General features: G+C 57.5%; 1 protein-coding gene across 1 annotated transcript in view; it reads left to right on the top strand.

Moving 5' to 3' along the window:
• Nucleotides 1–14,716, top strand: part of ftsj3 (FtsJ RNA 2'-O-methyltransferase 3) — a 150,262-nt gene extending 135,546 nt beyond the window's left edge. The window contains exons 19-21 of the mRNA XM_070890930.1: nt 3,945–4,128; nt 5,388–5,482; nt 12,391–14,716. Of these exons, the coding sequence (XP_070747031.1) occupies nt 3,945–4,128; nt 5,388–5,482; nt 12,391–12,586 (475 nt within the window). The 3' untranslated portion in view covers nt 12,587–14,716. The remainder of the gene's footprint in view (nt 1–3,944; nt 4,129–5,387; nt 5,483–12,390) is intronic.
• Nucleotides 14,717–17,833: the final 3,117 nt, after the last annotated feature.

The raw sequence follows: 17,833 nt of genomic DNA, 5'->3' as shown, positions 1-17,833 counted from the left end.
GTGTTCGCTGAGCGACGTTTTCACCCGGTCCGGCAACGCCTCCATTTTAAAATTCTCTATCCTCCTGTTCGAATCACCTCCATGGCCTTCGCGACTTATTCCCTATCTCTGTAACCTCCCCCAGCCCCGACACCCCTCCCTATCTCTGTAACCTCCCCCAGCCCCTACAACCCTCCCTATCTCTGTAACCTCCTCCAGCCCCTACACCCCTCCCTATCTCTGTAACCTCCTCCAGCGCCTACACCCCTCCCTATCTCTGTAACCTCCTCCAACTCCTACAACCCTCCCTATCTCTGTAACCTCCTCCAGCCCCTACACCCCTCCCTATCTCTGTAACCTCCTCCAGCCCTACACTCCTCCCTATCTCTGTAACCTCCCCCAGCCCCTACACTCCTCCCTATCTCTGTAACCTCCTCCAGCCCCTACACCTCTCCCTATCTCTGTAACCTCCTCCAACTCCGACAACCCTCCCTATCTCTGCAACCTCCTCCAGCCCCTACACCCCTCCCTATCTCTGTAACCTCCTCCAGCCCTACACTCCTCCCTATCTCTGTAACCTCCTCCAGCCCTACAACCCTCCCTATCTCTGTAACCTCCTCCAGCCCTACAACCCTCCCTATCTCTGTAACCTCCTCCAGCCCTACAACCCTCCCTATCTCTGTAACCTCCTCCAGCCCTACACCCCTCCCTATCTCTGTAACCTCCTCCAGCCCCTACACCCCTCCCTATCTCTGTAACCTCCTCCAGCCCTACAACCCTCCCTATCTCTGTAACCTCCTCCAGCCCTACACCCCTCCCTATCTCTGTAACCTCCTCCAGCCCCTACACTCCTCTCTATCTCTGTAACCTCCTCCAGCCCTACAACCCTCCCTATCTCTGTAACCTCCTCCAGCCCTACACCCCTCCCTATCTCTGTAATCTCCCCCAGCTCCTACACCCCTCCCTATCTCTGTAACCTCCTCCAGCCCCTACACTCCTCCCTATCTCTGTAACCTCCTCCAGCCCTACAACCCTCCCTATCTCTGTAACCTCCTCCAGCCCTACACCCCTCCCTATCTCTGTAACCTCCTCCAGCCCCTACAACCCTCCCTATCTCTGTAACCTCCTCCAGCCCCTACACTCCTCCCTATCTCTGTAACCTCCTCCAGCCGTACAACCCTCCCTATCTCTGTAACCTCCTCCAGCCCCTACACCCCTCCCTATCTCTGTAACCTCCTCCAACTCCTACAACCCTCCCTATCTCTGTAACCTCCTCCAGCCCCTACACCCCTCCCTATCTCTGTAACCTCCCCCAGCCCCTACACTCCTCCCTATCTCTGTAACCTCCTCCAGCCCCTACACTCCTCCCTATCTCTGTAACCTCCTCCAGCCCCTACACCCCTCCCTATCTCTGTAACCTCCTACCACCCTCCCTATCTCTGTAACCTCCTCCAACCCCTACACCCATCCCTATCTCTAACCTCCCCCAGCCCCTACACTCCTCCCTATCTCTGTAACCTCCTCCAGCCGCTGCACCCCTCCCTATCTCTGTAACCTCCTCCAACCCTACAACCCTCCCTATCTCTGTAACCTCCTCTAGCCCCTACACCCCTCCCTATCTCTGTAACCTCCTCCAGCCCTACAACCCTCACTATCTCTGTAACCTCCCCCAGCCCGTACACCCCTCCCTCTCTCTGTAACCTCCCCCAGCCCCTACACCCCTCCCTATCTCTGTAACCTCCTCCAACCCCTACAACCCTCCCTATCTCTGTAACCTCCTCCAGCCCTACAACCCTCCCTATCTCTGGAACCTCCCCCAGCCCCTACACCCCTCCCTCTCTCTGTAACCTCCTCCAGCCACTACAACCCTCCCTCTCTCTGTAACCTCCTCCAGCCCCGACAACCCTCCCTCTCTCTGTAACCTCCTCGAGCCCCTACAACCCTCCCTATCTCTGTAATCTCCCTCAGCGCTACAACCCTCCCTATCTCTGTAACCTCCTCCAGCCCTACAACCCTCCCTCTCTCTCTAACCTCTTCCAGCCCCTACAACCCTCCCTATCTCTGTAACCTCCTTCAGCCCAACAACCCTCCCTATCTCTGTAACCTCCTCCAGCCCCTACAACCCTCCCTATCTCTGTAACCTCCCCCAGCCCCTACACTCCTCCCTATCTCTGTAACCTCCTCCAGCCCTACAACCCTCCCTATCTCTGTACCCCCCCTCCAGCCCCTACACACCTCCCTATCTCTGTAACCTCCTCCAACCCTCTCTATCTTTGTAAACTCCTCCAGCCCCTACAACCCTCCCTGTCTCTGTAACCTCCCCCAGCCCCTACACTCCTCCCTATCTCTGTAACCTCCTCCAGCCCTACAACCCTCCCTATCTCTAACCTCCTCCAGCCCCTACAACCCTCCCTCTCTCTGTAACCTCCTCCAGCCCCTACACACCTCCCTATCTCTGTAACCTCCTCCAACCCTCTCTATCTTTGTAACCTCCTCCAGCCCCTACAACCCTCCCTATCTCTGTAACCTCCTCCAGCCCCTACACCCCTCCCTATCTCTGTAACCTCCTCCAGCCCCTAAACCCCTCCCTATCTCTGTAACCTCCTCCAGCCCCTAAACCTCTCCCTATCTCTGTAACCTCCTCCAGCCCTACACCCCTCTCTTTCTCTGCAAACTCCCCCAGCCCCTGAGATCTCTACGCTCCTTCAATTCTGTCCTCTTGCCCAACTCCGATTTCCATCTCTCTGCCGTCGGGGAAGAATGTTTTGGTGGACTCTCGCCATTGAGTCAGAATGTTTCAAGCCCCGCTCCAGAGACACGATACCCGCAATCCAGGCCGACACTCCCCCCGGTGCCAGTACTGATCGAGCACTGCACTGTCAGAGAGGGAGTACTGAGGGAGTGCCGCACTGTCGGCGGGGCAGTACTGAGGGAGTGCCGCACTGTCGGCGGGGCAGTACTGAGGAAGCACTGCACTGTCGGAGGGGCAGTACTGAGGGAGCACTGCACTGTCGGAGGGGCAGTACTGAGGGAGCACTGCACTGTCGGAGGGGCAGTACTGAGGAAGCACTGCACTGTCGGAGGGGCAGTACTGAGGGAGCACTGCACTTTCGGAGGGGCAGTACTGAGGGAGCACTGCACTGTCGGAGGGGCAGTACTGAGGGAGCACTGCACTGTGGGAGGGGCAGTACTGAGGGAGCACTGCACTGTGGGAGGGGCAGTACTGAGGGAGCACTGCACTGTCGGAGGGGCAGTACTGAGGAAGCACTGCACTGTCGGAGGGGCAGTACTGAGGGAGCACTGCACTGTCGGAGGGACAGTACTGAGGGAGTGCTGCACTGTGGGAGGGGCAGTACTGAGGGAGTGCTGCACTGTGGGAGGGGCAGTACTGAGGGAGCACTGCACTGTCGGAGGGACAGTACTGAGGGAGCACTGCACTGTCGGAGGGGCAGTACTGAGGGAGTGCTGCACTGTGGGAGGGGCAGTACTGAGGGAGTGCTGCACTGTGGGAGGGGCAGTACTGAGGGAGCACTGCACTGTCGGAGGGACAGTACTGAGGGAGCACCGCGCTGTCGGAGGGGCAGTACTGAGGGAGTGCTGCACTGTCGGAGGGGCAGTACTGAGGGAGTGCTGCACTGTGGGAGGGGCAGTACTGAGGGAGCACTGCACTGTCGGAGGGACAGTACTGAGGGAGCACTGCACTGTCGGAGGGGCAGTACTGAGGGAGTGCTGCACTGTCGGAGGGGCAGTACTGAGGGAGTGCTGCACTGTCGGAGGGGCAGTACTGAGGGAGCACTGCACTGTCGGAGGGGCAGTACTGAGGGAGCACTGCACTGTCGGAGGGGCAGTACTGAGGGAGCACTGCACTGTCGGAGGGGCAGTACTGAGGGAGCACTGCACTGTCGGAGGGGCAGTACTGAGGGAGTGAAAGGTGCTGTCTCAACGGATGGTGATTCTTTTGCCAGGTACACATTTGACGAGGACCAGGATGAGCTGCCCGACTGGTTCGCCGAGAGCGAACAGAAGTACCGTCGTCGGCCCGCGCCCTTCGACCCCGCCATGGCTGAGGAGTTCCGGCAGCGGTGGAAGGAGATCAACGCGCGGCCCATCAAGAAGGTCGCTGAGGCCAAAGCCCGCAAGAAGAGGAGGGTATGTGGGGAGCCGCAAGGGAAGCGGCGGGGCCTGACTGTGTCACCTCCTCCCTCCCTGTTGACTCTGTGCGGTTTCTCCGTCTCGTGGCCGGTCTGTGTCTGCGTCCGACGGCCGTCGCGATGCGTCTGACGGGGGAGGGGCCAGTCTGCGTTGTGGGGGAGGGGGAGGGTATGCCTGCTTTATGCCTGATGGGGTGGGGCCGTTTGCATTGTGTCTGTATCTGCCGTAACTGCCCCCGCCCCTAATTAAGCTGTGTCGCAAGAAATCGTCAATTGGACGAAATACCTTGAACGACAAAAACGTGTGTTTATATCCCGCCTTTAACGCAGTTAAAAGTCAAAAGGCGCTTCACAGGAGCATGAAAAGGCCAAAAAAATATTGATACCGAGCCGAGAAGTATCAATTCTTGGTCCTAGAGGGAGGTTTTAAGGAGCGCCTTGAAGGAGGGAAGCGAGCTCGAGAGGCGGAGAGGTTTAGGGAGGGAGTTCCAGAGCTCGGGGCCCAGGCAGCTGAAGGGCCGGACACCGATGGTGGAGCGATTATAATCAGGGATGGTCAAAAGGGCAGAATTAGAGGAGTGCATCTCGGGGCGGGGGGGGGGGGGGGGGTGTTGAGGGGGCTGGAGGAGATTACAGAGATAGGGAGGGGCGCGGCCAAGGAGGGATTTGAAAATAAAGGTGAGACTCCTCGGGCTGTTGCTGGAATTGAAGGGTTCATTCTCTGGGGCAATGGCGAAAGTGTGTCATATAAATAACTGATTACAGGCAGCTTTAAACATCTGAAGGCCAGGAATGGCATGTCTGATTCCAACCTTGGGGACGATGAGCCTTCAGAAAGTTCGACAGGAAAGACACATGTAGAGGAGGGTTTCAGCTAAGTGTTGGGACAAAGAACTCGACCAGCCCTTGGGCAGGCCGGTTTGGGAAGAGCCCTTGTCGGTTACATGGTCCTGTCCATCACTTTTCCTCAGGCCCAGTCCTAAATAAAGTCAGTGAAAAAGATATCGAAAGAGCTTTTCAGGGCAGACGGTGCGGAGAAGAGCTGTGTGTGTCACCGGCCGTATGCCCGATCGGACGAGTATCAGCTGCTTGTCACGGTCGTATGTCGACCATGTCTCTCCTGACGGTGTGCTGTGTTTGACGATATTTCAACGACCGCTCCTGAACGCCTCACAACTCCAAAGACCCTTTGGGTATCTGTGTGTTGCACGGCGTTGTGGTTTGACTAAACTCTCCCGCTCTCCCCGTCCTGTGCAGCAACTGAAGAAGATGGAACAGGCGAAGAAGAGGGCGGAGGCAGTGGTCAACACGGTCGACATCTCGGAACGCGAGAAGATGGTTCAGATGCGGAGGTAACTGCGTGGCTGACTGACCCCTCGATAGTGCGGCCCCCTCACTGTGTGGCTGACTGACCCCTCGATAGTGCGGCCCCCTCACTGTGTGACTGACTGACCCCTCGATAGTGCGGCCCCTCACTGTGTGACTGATTGACCCCTCGATAGTGTGGCCCTCACTGTGTGACTGACCCCTCGATAGTGCGGCCCCTCACTGTGTGACTGACCCTCGATAGTGCGGCCCCCTCGCTGTGTGACTGACCCCTCGATAGTGCGGCCCCTCACTGTGTGACTGACCCCTCGATAGTGCGGCCCCTCACTGTGTGACTGACTGACCCTCGATAGTGCGGCCCCCTCACTGTGTGACTGACCCTCGATAGTGTGGCCCTCACTGTGTGACTGATTGACCCCTCGATAGTGTGGCCCTCACTGTGTGACTGACCCCTCGATAGTGCGGCCCCTCACTGTGTGACTGACTGACCCTCGATAGTGCGGCCCCCTCACTGTGTGACTGACCCTCGATAGTGTGGCCCTCACTGTGTGACTGATTGACCCCTCGATAGTGTGGCCCTCACTGTGTGACTGACCCCTCGATAGTGCGGCCCCTCACTGTGTGACTGACTGACCCTCGATAGTGCGGCCCCCTCACTGTGTGACTGACTGACCCCTCGATAGTGCGGCCCCCTCACTGTGTGACTGACTGACCCCTCGATAGTGCGGCCCCCTCACTGTGTGGCTGACTGACCCCTCGATAGTGCGGCCCCCTCACTGTGTGACTGACTGACCCTCGATAGTGCGGCCCCTCACTGTGTGACTGACTGACCCCTCGATAGTGCGGCCCTCACTGTGTGACTGACTGACCCCTCGATAGTGCGGCCCCTCACTGTGTGACTGACTGACCCTCGATAGTGCGGCCCCTCACTGTGTGACTGACTGACCCCTCGATAGTGCGGCCCTCACTGTGTGACTGATTGACCCCTCGCTAGTGTGGCCCTCACTGTGTGACTGACCCCTCGATAGTGCGGCCCCTCACTGTGTGACTGACTGACCCTCGATAGTGCGGCCCCCTCACTGTGTGACTGACTGACCCCTCGATAGTGCGGCCCCCTCACTGTGTGACTGACTGACCCCTCGATAGTGCGGCCCCCTCACTGTGTGACTGACTGACCCTCGATAGTGCGGCCCCTCACTGTGTGACTGACTGACCCTCGATAGTGCGGCCCCCTCACTGTGTGACTGACTGACCCCTCGATAGTGCGGCCCCCTCACTGTGTGACTGACTGACCCCTCGATAGTGCGGCCCCCTCACTGTGTGACTGACTGACCCTCGATAGTGCGGCCCCTCACTGTGTGACTGACTGACCCCTCGATAGTGCGGCCCTCACTGTGTGACTGACTGACCCCTCGATAGTGCGGCCCCTCACTGTGTGACTGACTGACCCTCGATAGTGCGGCCCCTCACTGTGTGACTGACCCCTCGATAGTGCGGCCCCTCACTGTGTGACTGACCCTCGATAGTGCGGCCCCTCACTGTGTGACTGACCCCTCGATAGTGCGGCCCCTCACTGTGTGACTGACCCTCGATAGTGCGGCCCCTCACTGTGTGACTGACCCCTCGATAGTGCGGCCCCTCACTGTGTGACTGACTGACCCTCGATAGTGCGGCCCCCTCACTGTGTGACTGACCCTCGATAGTGTGGCCCTCACTGTGTGACTGATTGACCCCTCGATAGTGTGGCCCTCACTGTGTGACTGACCCCTCGATAGTGCGGCCCCTCACTGTGTGACTGACTGACCCTCGATAGTGCGGCCCCCTCACTGTGTGACTGACCCTCGATAGTGTGGCCCTCACTGTGTGACTGATTGACCCCTCGATAGTGTGGCCCTCACTGTGTGACTGACCCCTCGATAGTGCGGCCCCTCACTGTGTGACTGACTGACCCTCGATAGTGCGGCCCCCTCACTGTGTGACTGACTGACCCCTCGATAGTGCGGCCCCCTCACTGTGTGACTGACTGACCCCTCGATAGTGCGGCCCCCTCACTGTGTGGCTGACTGACCCCTCGATAGTGCGGCCCCCTCACTGTGTGACTGACTGACCCTCGATAGTGCGGCCCCTCACTGTGTGACTGACTGACCCCTCGATAGTGCGGCCCTCACTGTGTGACTGACTGACCCCTCGATAGTGCGGCCCCTCACTGTGTGACTGACTGACCCTCGATAGTGCGGCCCCTCACTGTGTGACTGACTGACCCCTCGATAGTGCGGCCCTCACTGTGTGACTGATTGACCCCTCGCTAGTGTGGCCCTCACTGTGTGACTGACCACTCGATAGTGCGGCCCCTCACTGTGTGACTGACTGACCCTCGATAGTGCGGCCCCCTCACTGTGTGACTGACTGACCCCTCGATAGTGCGGCCCCCTCACTGTGTGACTGACTGACCCCTCGATAGTGCGGCCCCCTCACTGTGTGACTGACTGACCCTCGATAGTGCGGCCCCTCACTGTGTGACTGACTGACCCTCGATAGTGCGGCCCCCTCACTGTGTGACTGACTGACCCCTCGATAGTGCGGCCCCCTCACTGTGTGACTGACTGACCCCTCGATAGTGCGGCCCCCTCACTGTGTGACTGACTGACCCTCGATAGTGCGGCCCCTCACTGTGTGACTGACTGACCCCTCGATAGTGCGGCCCTCACTGTGTGACTGACTGACCCCTCGATAGTGCGGCCCCTCACTGTGTGACTGACTGACCCTCGATAGTGCGGCCCCTCACTGTGTGACTGACCCCTCGATAGTGCGGCCCCTCACTGTGTGACTGACCCTCGATAGTGCGGCCCCTCACTGTGTGACTGACCCCTCGATAGTGCGGCCCCTCACTGTGTGACTGACCCTCGATAGTGCGGCCCCTCACTGTGTGACTGACCCTCGATAGTGCGGCCCCTCACTGTGTGACTGACCCCTCGATAGTGCGGCCCCTCACTGTGTGACTGACCCTCGATAGTGCGGCCCCTCACTGTGTGACTGACCCTCGATAGTGCGGCCCCTCACTGTGTGACTGACCCCTCAATAGTGCGGCCCCTCACTGTGTGACTGACCCCTCGATAGTGCGGCCCCTCACTGTGTGACTGACTGACCCCTCGATAGTGCGGCCCCCTCACTGTGTGACTGACCCTCGATAGTGCGGCCCCCTCACTGTGTGACTGACCCCTCGATAGTGCGGCCCCCTCACTGTGTGACTGACCCCTCGATAGTGCGGCCCCTCACTGTGTGACTGACCCTCGATAGTGCGGCCCCTCGCTGTGTGACTGACCCTCGATAGTGCGGCCCCTCACTGTGTGACTGACTGACCCTCGATAGTGCGGCCCCTCACTGTGTGACTGACTGACCCTTGATAGTGTGGCCCCTCACTGTGTGACTGACTGACCCTCGATAGTGCGGCCCCTCACTGTGTGACTGACCCTCGATAGTGCGGCCCCTCACTGTGTGACTGACCCTCGATAGTGCGGCCCCTCACTGTGTAACTGACCCTCGATAGTGCGGCCCCTCACTGTGTGACTGACCCTCGATAGTGCGGCCCCTCACTGTGTGACTGACCCCTCGATAGTGCGGCCCCTCACTGTGTGACTGACTGACCCTCGATAGTGCGGCCCCTCACTGTGTGACTGACAGACCCCTCGATAGTGCGGCCCCTCACTGGGTGACTGACCCCTCGATAGTGCGGCCCCTCACTGTGTGACTGACTGACCCTCGATAGTGCGGCCCCTCACTGTGTGACTGACCCTCGATAGTGCGGCCCCTCACTGTGTGACTGACCCTCGATAGTGTGGCCCCTCACTGTGTGACTGACCCTCGATAGTGAGGCCCCTCACTGTGTGACTGACCCTCGATAGTGCGGCCCCCTCACTGTGTGACTGACCCCCCGATAGTGCGGCCCCTCACTGTGTGACTGACCCTCGATAGTGCGGCCCCCTCACTGTGTGACTGACCCCTCGATAGTGCGGCCCCTCAGTGTGTGACTGACTGACGCTCGATAGTGCGGCCCCTCACTGTGTGACTGACCCCTCGATAGTGCGGCCCCTCACTGTGTGACTGACCCCTCGATAGTGCGGCCCCCTCACTGTGTGACTGACTGACCCTCGATAGTGCGGCCCCTCACTGTGTGACTGACTGACCCTCGATAGTGCGGCCCCTCACTGTGTGACTGACCCTTGATAGTGCGGCTCCCTCACTGTGTGACTGACCCCTCGATAGTGCGGCCCCCTCACTGTGTGACTGACCCTCGATAGTGCGGCCCCCTCACTGTGTGACTGACCCCTCGATAGTGCGGCCCCTCACTGTGTGACTGACTGACCCCTCGATAGTGCGGCCCCTCACTGTGTGACTGACTGACCCTCGATAGTGCGGCCCCTCACTGTGTGACTGACTGACCCTCGATAGTGCGGCCCCTCACTGTGTGACTGACCCTCGATAATGCGGCCCCTCACTGTGTGACTGACTGACCCTCGATAGTGCGGCACCTCACTGTGTGACTGACCCTCGATAGTGCGGCCCCCTCACTGTGTGACTGACCCTCGATAGTGCGGCCCCCTCACTGTGTGACTGACTGACCCTCGATAGTGTGGCCCCTCACTGTGTGACTGACTGACCCCTCGATAGTGCGGCACCTCACTGTGTGACTGACTGACCCCTCGATAGTGTGGCCCCTCACTGTGTGACTGACCCTCGATAGTGTGGCCCCTCACTGTGTGACTGACTGACCCCTCGATAGTGTGGCCCCTCACTGTGTGACTGACTGACCCCTCGATAGTGCGGCCCCTCACTGTGTGACTGACTGACCCCTCGATAGTGTGGCCCCTCACTGTGTGACTGACCCTCGATAGTGTGGCCCCTCACTGTGTGACTGACTGACCCCTCGATAGTGCGGCCCCTCACTGTGTGACTGACTGACCCTCGATAGTGTGGCCCCTCACTGTGTGACTGACTGACCCCTCGATAGTGCGGCCCCTCACTGTGTGACTGACTGACCCCTCGATAGTGCGGCCCCTCACTGTGTGACTGACTGACCCCTCGATAGTGTGGCCCCTCACTGTGTGACTGACCCTCGATAGTGCGGCCCCTCACTGTGTGACTGACCCTCGAAAGTGCGGCCCCCTCACTGTGTGACTGACTGACCCCTCGATAGTGCGGCCCCTCACTGTGTGACTGACTGACCCCTCGATAGTGTGGCCCCTCACTGTGTGACTGACTCTCGATAGTGCGGCCCCTCACTGTGTGACTGACCCTCGATAGTGCGGCCCCTCACTGTGTGACTGACTGACCCCTCGATAGTGCGGCCCCCTCACTGTGTGACTGACTGACCCTCGATAGTGCGGCCCCCTCACTGTGTGACTGACCCTCGATAGTGTGGCCCCTCACTGTGTGACTGACTGACCCTCGATAGTGTGGCCCCTCACTGTGTGACTGACCCTCGATAGTGCGGCCCCTCACTGTGTGACTGACCCCTCGATAGTGCGGCCCCTCACTGTGTGACTGACTGACCCCTCGATAGTGTGGCCCCTCACTGTGTGACTGACTGACCCTCGATAGTGCGGCCCCTCACTGTGTGACTGACCCCTCGATAGTGCGGCCCCTCACTGTGACTGACTGACTGACCCTCGATAGTGCGGCCCCTCACTGTGTGACTGACCCTCGATAGTGCGGCCCCTCACTGTGTGACTGACTGACCCTCGATAGTGCGGCCCCTCACTGTGTGACTGACTGACCCCTCGATAGTGCGGCCCCTCACTGTGTGACTGACTGACCCCTCGATAGTGCGGCCCCTCACTGTGTGACTGACCCTCGATAGTGCGGCCCCTCACTGTGTGACTGACTGACCCCTCGATAGTGCAGCCCCTCACTGTGTGACTGACTGACCCCTCGATAGTGCGGCCCCTCACTGTGTGACTGACTGACCCCTCGATAGTGCGGCCCCTCACTGTGTGACTGACCCTCGATAGTGCGGCCCCTCACTGTGTGACTGACTGACCCTCGATAGTGCGGCCCCTCACTGTGTGACTGACAGACCCCTCGATAGTGCGGCCCCTCACTGTGTGACTGACTGACCCTCGATAGTGCGGCCCCTCACTGTGTGACTGACCCTCGATAGTGCGGCCCCTCACTGTGTGACTGACTGACCCCTCGATAGTGCGGCCCCTCACTGTGTGACTGACCCTCGATAGTGCGGCCCCTCACTGTGTGACTGACTGACCCCTCGATAGTGCGGCCCCCTCACTGTGTGACTGACCTTCAATAGTGCGGCCCCTCACTGTGTGACTGACCCTCGATAGTGCGGCCCCTCACTGTGTGACTGACTGACCCCTCGATAGTGCGGCCCCTCACTGTGTGACTGACCCTCGATAGTGCGGCCCCTCACTGTGTGACTGACTGACCCCTCGATAGTGCGGCCCCTCACTGTGTGACTGACCCTCGATAGTGCGGCCCCTCACTGTGTGACTGACCCTCGATAGTGCGGCCCCCTCACTGTGTGACTGACCCTCGATAGTGCGGCCCCTCACTGTGTGACTGACTGACCCCTCGATAGTGCGGCCCCTCACTGTGTGACTGACTGACCCCTCGATAGTGCGGCCCCTCACTGTGTGACTGACTGACCCTCGATAGTGCGGCCCCTCACTGTGTGACTGACTGACCCCTCGATAGTGCGGCCCCTCACTGTGTGACTGACCCTCGATAGTGCGGCCCCTCACTGTGTGACTGACCCTCGATAGTGCGGCCCCTCACTGTGTGACTGACCCCTCGATAGTGCGGCCCCCTCACTGTGTGACTGACCCTCGATAGTGCGGCCCCTCACTGTGTGACTGACCCCTCGATAGTGCGGCCGCGTCTCACTATGCTAACGCCCGCCCCCTCCTCTTGTCCCTCGCAGTATCTACAAGAAGGCCGGCCTGGGGAAGGAGAAGCGCGAGGTGACCTACATCGTGGCCAAGAAAGGCGCGGGCCGCAAGGTGCGTCGTCCGGCGGGGGTCAAGGGTCAGTTCCGAGTGGTCGATGCCCGGATGAAGAAGGACATGAGGAAAATGGGCAAAGACGGCAAGGCCAAGGGAGGCAAGAGGCGGAAGTAGAGGAGAGGGGGAGTGCGACTCGAAGTGGGTCTCACTGCGAGCTCCCCCCGCCGCTCGACGACTGATCGATGCCCAGACGCGGGGAGTCGCGGACGCTCGGTGGGCGCGCGTTGCCGTCCCGGTCATCGCTGGGGCTGTGCCTCCCTCATGGTTCTCTGCTGCCTCCCCTTCTCCCGGGGCAGGAGGCCTCCATTCCGCCCCTCCCTCGGGCCTGCTGCGTCCGCCCTTCAGTTGGATCGCGCCGGGTCCGGTGTACCCTTGCCCCACCTTCCCGCCTCTGCCTCCCATCCTTCGATATCCTTCACCAAATCTCTCCATCTCGCTCTCGGAGGCCCCAGTCGGACCCCCCCAAGGACTCCACAGCTTCGTGGAGTTCCAGATTCCCACCGCCCTGTGTGTGACAAAGTGCTTCCCGACGTCTCCCCTGAATAGACTGGCTTTAATTTTAAGGTTACCCCCCCCCCACCCTCCACCCTTGTTCAGGACCAGAGGAAATCTCTCTCTCTCTCTCTCTCTCTCTCTTGGTCCTTCAATCACCTTCGACACTGTGATCAGATCGCCCCTTAACGTTCTGCACTCGAGGGAATGCGAGCCTCCGTCTGCAATTTGACGGCCTGATTTCATTCTTTAAAGCCCCCTTTCTTGTCCCTTCCTCCCCACCCCCCCCCCCCCCCCCCCGCAAACATTCGTTTTCCCCCTCTGCCGGCCTTGAGGAACGCACTCGGAACGGGAGAGAGGCAGCCTGTAGAAGTGCCTTTGCTCGTCGTGTCTCTGGTTCCTCTGCCCATTTCTGCCACATTGGGAATGGCCAATTTCATGGAAACATGGACAATAGGGCCAGTAGTTCGGCCATTCGGCCCTTCGAATCTGCACCGCCGTTCAATATGATCATGGCTGATCCTCTATCCCAACACCATATTCCCGCTTTTTCCCCATACCCCTTGAAGCCTTTTGTTTCTAGAAATCTGTCTATCTCCCTCTTAAATATATTCAGTGACTTGGCCTCCACAGCCTTCTGTGGTAGAGAATTCCACAGGTTCACCACCTTCTGAGTGAAAACATTTCTCCTCATCTCAGTCCTAAATTTCCTTCCCCGTATCCTGAGACTGTGACCCCTTGTTCTAGACTTCCCAGCCCCGGGAAACATCCTCCCCACATCCAGTCTATCCAACCCAGTCAGAATTTTATACGTTTCTATGAGATCCCCTCTCATTCTTCTAAACTCTAGTGAATACAGGCCCAGTCGACCCAATCTCTCATCATACGACAGTCCTGCATCCCAGGAATCAGTCCGGTGAACCTTCGCTGCACTCCCTCTATGGCAAGTATATCCTTTCTTAGGTAAAACCAAAACTGCACACAATACTCCAGGTGCGGTCTCACCAAGGCCCTGTATAACTTCCCACCTGCTCCGCCCCCCCCCCCGCCCCCAGCTCTGCCTAGCTCGTCCCTGCCAGTTCACTGGATATATTCAACAGGGAGTTAGATATGGCCCTTATGGTTAAGGGGATCAAGGGGTATGGAGAGAAAGCAGGAAAGGGGTACTGAGGGAATGATCAGCCATGATCATACTGAATGGTGGTGCAGGCTCGAAGGGCCGAATGGCCTACTCCTGCCCCTATTTTTCTATGTTTCTATGTCCCCGTTGGGAAGCCCCCCCTCCCTTCCCAGGTCCACTCCTCCCTCGGCCCCCTCACCCTTACATCAGTCAGGCACAGTGGGGGGGGGGTCTCGGTGGGCGGCGGCCATTTTGAAATTGGGAATGGCGAAAAAGGCTCTTGGCAACCCAGCCGTCCACAAACCCACGCGAGAGGGGTGGGGAGGTGAGGGGGGGAAACACGTGGTGAGGGGCTGTCTCAGTTTCGCAGGCAGCCTACTTTATGTAAAATATATATATATATATATATATATATTTGTGTATCTGAAAAGGATTGTACGAACAGCCTACGACGAGGGCAACGAGCGAAGCCCCCTCAGATTTACAGCAGTTTGTTTATTAGTCGACACCGGACAAGTATTTTTAAAGAAATAGATATCATTTTGCTATTGCCTGTTGCTGACGCAAAGAGCTCCCTCGGGGCACAGAATGTTTGACGTGTGGAGATTTCCGATTAAAGGATTATTTTGAAAGCATTGCATCCGCTCAGTAAGTCGAGAGATTGGGAACGTGGCCCGGGTTGTACCCATCAATCCAAACCGGTGTGTCCAGCTTACCGCAGCAACTCGCCAAGGCCTCTCCCACAGCCCCTCCCAAACCCCACAACCTCTGCCGCCTCGAAGGACAAGGGCAGCAGGCGCATGGGAACACCCATCCCCTCCAAGTTCCCCTCCAAGTCACACACCAACCCGACTTGGACGTGTATCGGCCGTTCCTTCATCGGCGCTGGGTCAAAATCCTGGAACTCCCTCCCTAACAGCACTGTGGGAGCACCCTCATCATCATCACAGGCAGTCCCTCGGAATCGAGGAAGACTTGCCTCCACTCTAAAAGTGAGTCCTTAGGCGACTGAACAGCCCAATACGAGAACCGCAGTCCCTGTCACAGGTGTGACAGATAGACGTTGAGGGTAAGGGAGGGTGGGACAGGTTTGCCGCACGCTCCTTCCACTGCCTGCGCTTGGTTTCTGCATGCTCTCGGCGACGAGACTCTAGGTGCTCAGCGCCCTCCCGGATGCACTTCCCCCACTTAGGGTGGACTGGTCTTTGGCCAGGGACTTGATCCCCGAGTAGTAAGGACTACATCTAACTCCTTTTTGAATATATTTAGTGAATTGGCCTCAACAACTTTCTGTGGTAGAGAATTCCACAGGTTCACCACTCTCTGGGTGAAGAAGTTTCTCCTCATCTTGGTCCTAAATGGCTTACCCCTTATCTTTAGACTGTGACCCCTGGTTCTGGACTTCCTCAACATTGGGAACATTCTTCCTGCATCTAACCTGTCTAAACCCATCAAAATTTTAAACGTTTCTATGAGGTCCCCTCTCATTCTTCTGAACTCCAGTGAATACAAGCCCAGTTGATCCAGTCTTTCTTGATATGTCAGTCCCACCATCCCGGGAATCAGTCTGGTGAACCTTCGCTGCACTCCCTCAATAGCAAGAATGTCCTTCCTCAGGTTAGGAGACCAAAACTGTACACAATACTCCAGGTGTGGCCTCACCAAGGCCCTGTACAACTGTAGCAACACCTCCCTGCCCCTGTACTCAAATCCCCTTGCTATGAAGGCCAACATGCCATTTGCTTTCTTAACCGCTTGCTGTACCTGCATGCCAACCTTCAATGACTGATGTACCATGACACCCAGGTCTCGTTGCACCTCCCCTTTTCCTAATCTGTCACCATTCAGATAATAGTCTGTCTCTCTGTTTTTACCACCAAAGTGGATAACCTCACATTTATCCACATTATATTTCATCTGCCATGCATTTGCCCACTCACCTAACCTATCCAAGTCGCTCTGCAGCCTCATAGCATCCTCTTCGCAGCTCACACTGCCACCCAACTTAGTGTCATCTGCAAATTTGGAGATATTACATTTAATCCCCTCATCTAAATCATTAATGTACAATGTAAACAGCTGGGGCCCCAGCACAGAACCTTGCGGTACCCCACTAGTCACTGCCTGTCATTCTGAAAAGTCCCCATTTACTCCTACTCTTTGCTTCCTGTCTGAAAACCAGTTCTCAATCCATGTCAGCACACTACCCCCAATCCCATGTGCTTTAACTTTGCACATTAATCTCTTGTGTGGGACCTTGTCGAAAGCCTTCTGAAAGTCCAAATACACCACATCAACTGGTTCTCTCTTGTCCACTCTACTGGAAACATCCTCAAAAAATTCCAGAAGATTTGTCAAGCATGATTTCCCTTTCACAAATCCATGCTGACTTGGACCTATCATGTCACCTCTTTCCAAATGCGCTGCTATGAAATCCTTAATAATTGATTCCATCATTTTACCCACCACCGATGTCAGGCTGACCGGTCTATAATTCCCTGTTTTCTCTCCCTCCTTTTTTAAAAAGTGGGGTTACAAGTGGGGTTACTGAGGGAGCGCTGCACTGTCGGAGGGGCAGTACTGAGGGAGTGCTGCACTGTCGGAGGGGCAGTACTGAGGGAGTGCTGCACTGTCGGAGGGGCAGTACTGAGGGAGTGCTGCACTGTCGGAGGGGCAGTACTGAGGGAGCGCTGCACTGTCGGAGGGGCAGTACTAAGGGAGTGCTGCACTGTCGGAGGGGCAGTACAGAGGGAGTGCTGCACTGTCGGAGGGGCAGTACTGAGGGAGTGCTGCACTGTCGGAGGGGCAGTACTGAGGGAGTGCTGCACTGTCGGAGGGGCAGTACTGAGGGAGCACTGCACTGTCGGAGGGGCAGTACTGAGGGAGCACTGCACTGTTGGAGGGGGCAGTACTGAGGCAGTGCCACACTCTGGGAGGGGCAGTACGGAGGGAGCGCTGCACTGTCGGAGGCATAGTACCGAGGGAGTACAGCACTGTCGGAGTTGCCCGCTTTCCGATGAGACGTTAAACCGAGGCCACATCCCTCTCAGGTGGGCATAAAAGATCCCATGACGCTATTTCGAAGAAGAGCAGGGGAGTTCTCTCAATGTGTCCTGGTCAATATTTATCCCTCAATCAACAGAATGATTGTCACATTGCTGTGCGTAAATTGGCTGCCGCGTTTCCCACATTACAACAATGACTACACTCCAAAAGTACTTCATTGGTTGTAAAGCGCTTTGAGGCATCTGGTGTTCGTGAAAGGCGCTATATAAATGTAAAACCACCACCAGAGAGCCGGCATATGCATGATGGGCCAAATGGCCTCTCTCTCTGATGTAAGATTCTATGTTACACACAAGCGCACACACCACCCTGACGTGGAAATATAACGGCTGTTCCTTCATCGTTGTTGGTTCAAAATCCTGGAATTCCCTCACAGCACTGTGGGAGCATCTTCACCACACGGACTGCAGCAGTTCAAGAAGCCGGCAATGAGGGATGGGCAATAAATGCTGGCCTTGCCAATGATAACCACATCCCAAGAATAAAAAAATTCAAATCCTGATATTTCATCCCAACTGTTATCGAGTAATTGTACTTGTGTGTTGGAGAGAGCAAGGGTTGTAGGGCTGGAGGAGGTTACAGAGGTAGGGAGGGGTGTAGGGCTGGAGGAGGTTACAGAGGTAGGGAGGGGTGTATGGGGCTGGAGGAGGTTACAGAGATAGGGAGGGTTGTAGGGGCTGGAG

Source organism: Pristiophorus japonicus, chromosome 9 (assembly GCF_044704955.1).
Source record: "Pristiophorus japonicus isolate sPriJap1 chromosome 9, sPriJap1.hap1, whole genome shotgun sequence".
Classification (NCBI taxonomy): domain Eukaryota; kingdom Metazoa; phylum Chordata; class Chondrichthyes; family Pristiophoridae; genus Pristiophorus; species Pristiophorus japonicus.
Note: the sequence above shows the minus strand (reverse complement) of the source record. Positions and strands in the feature narration are given on the sequence as shown.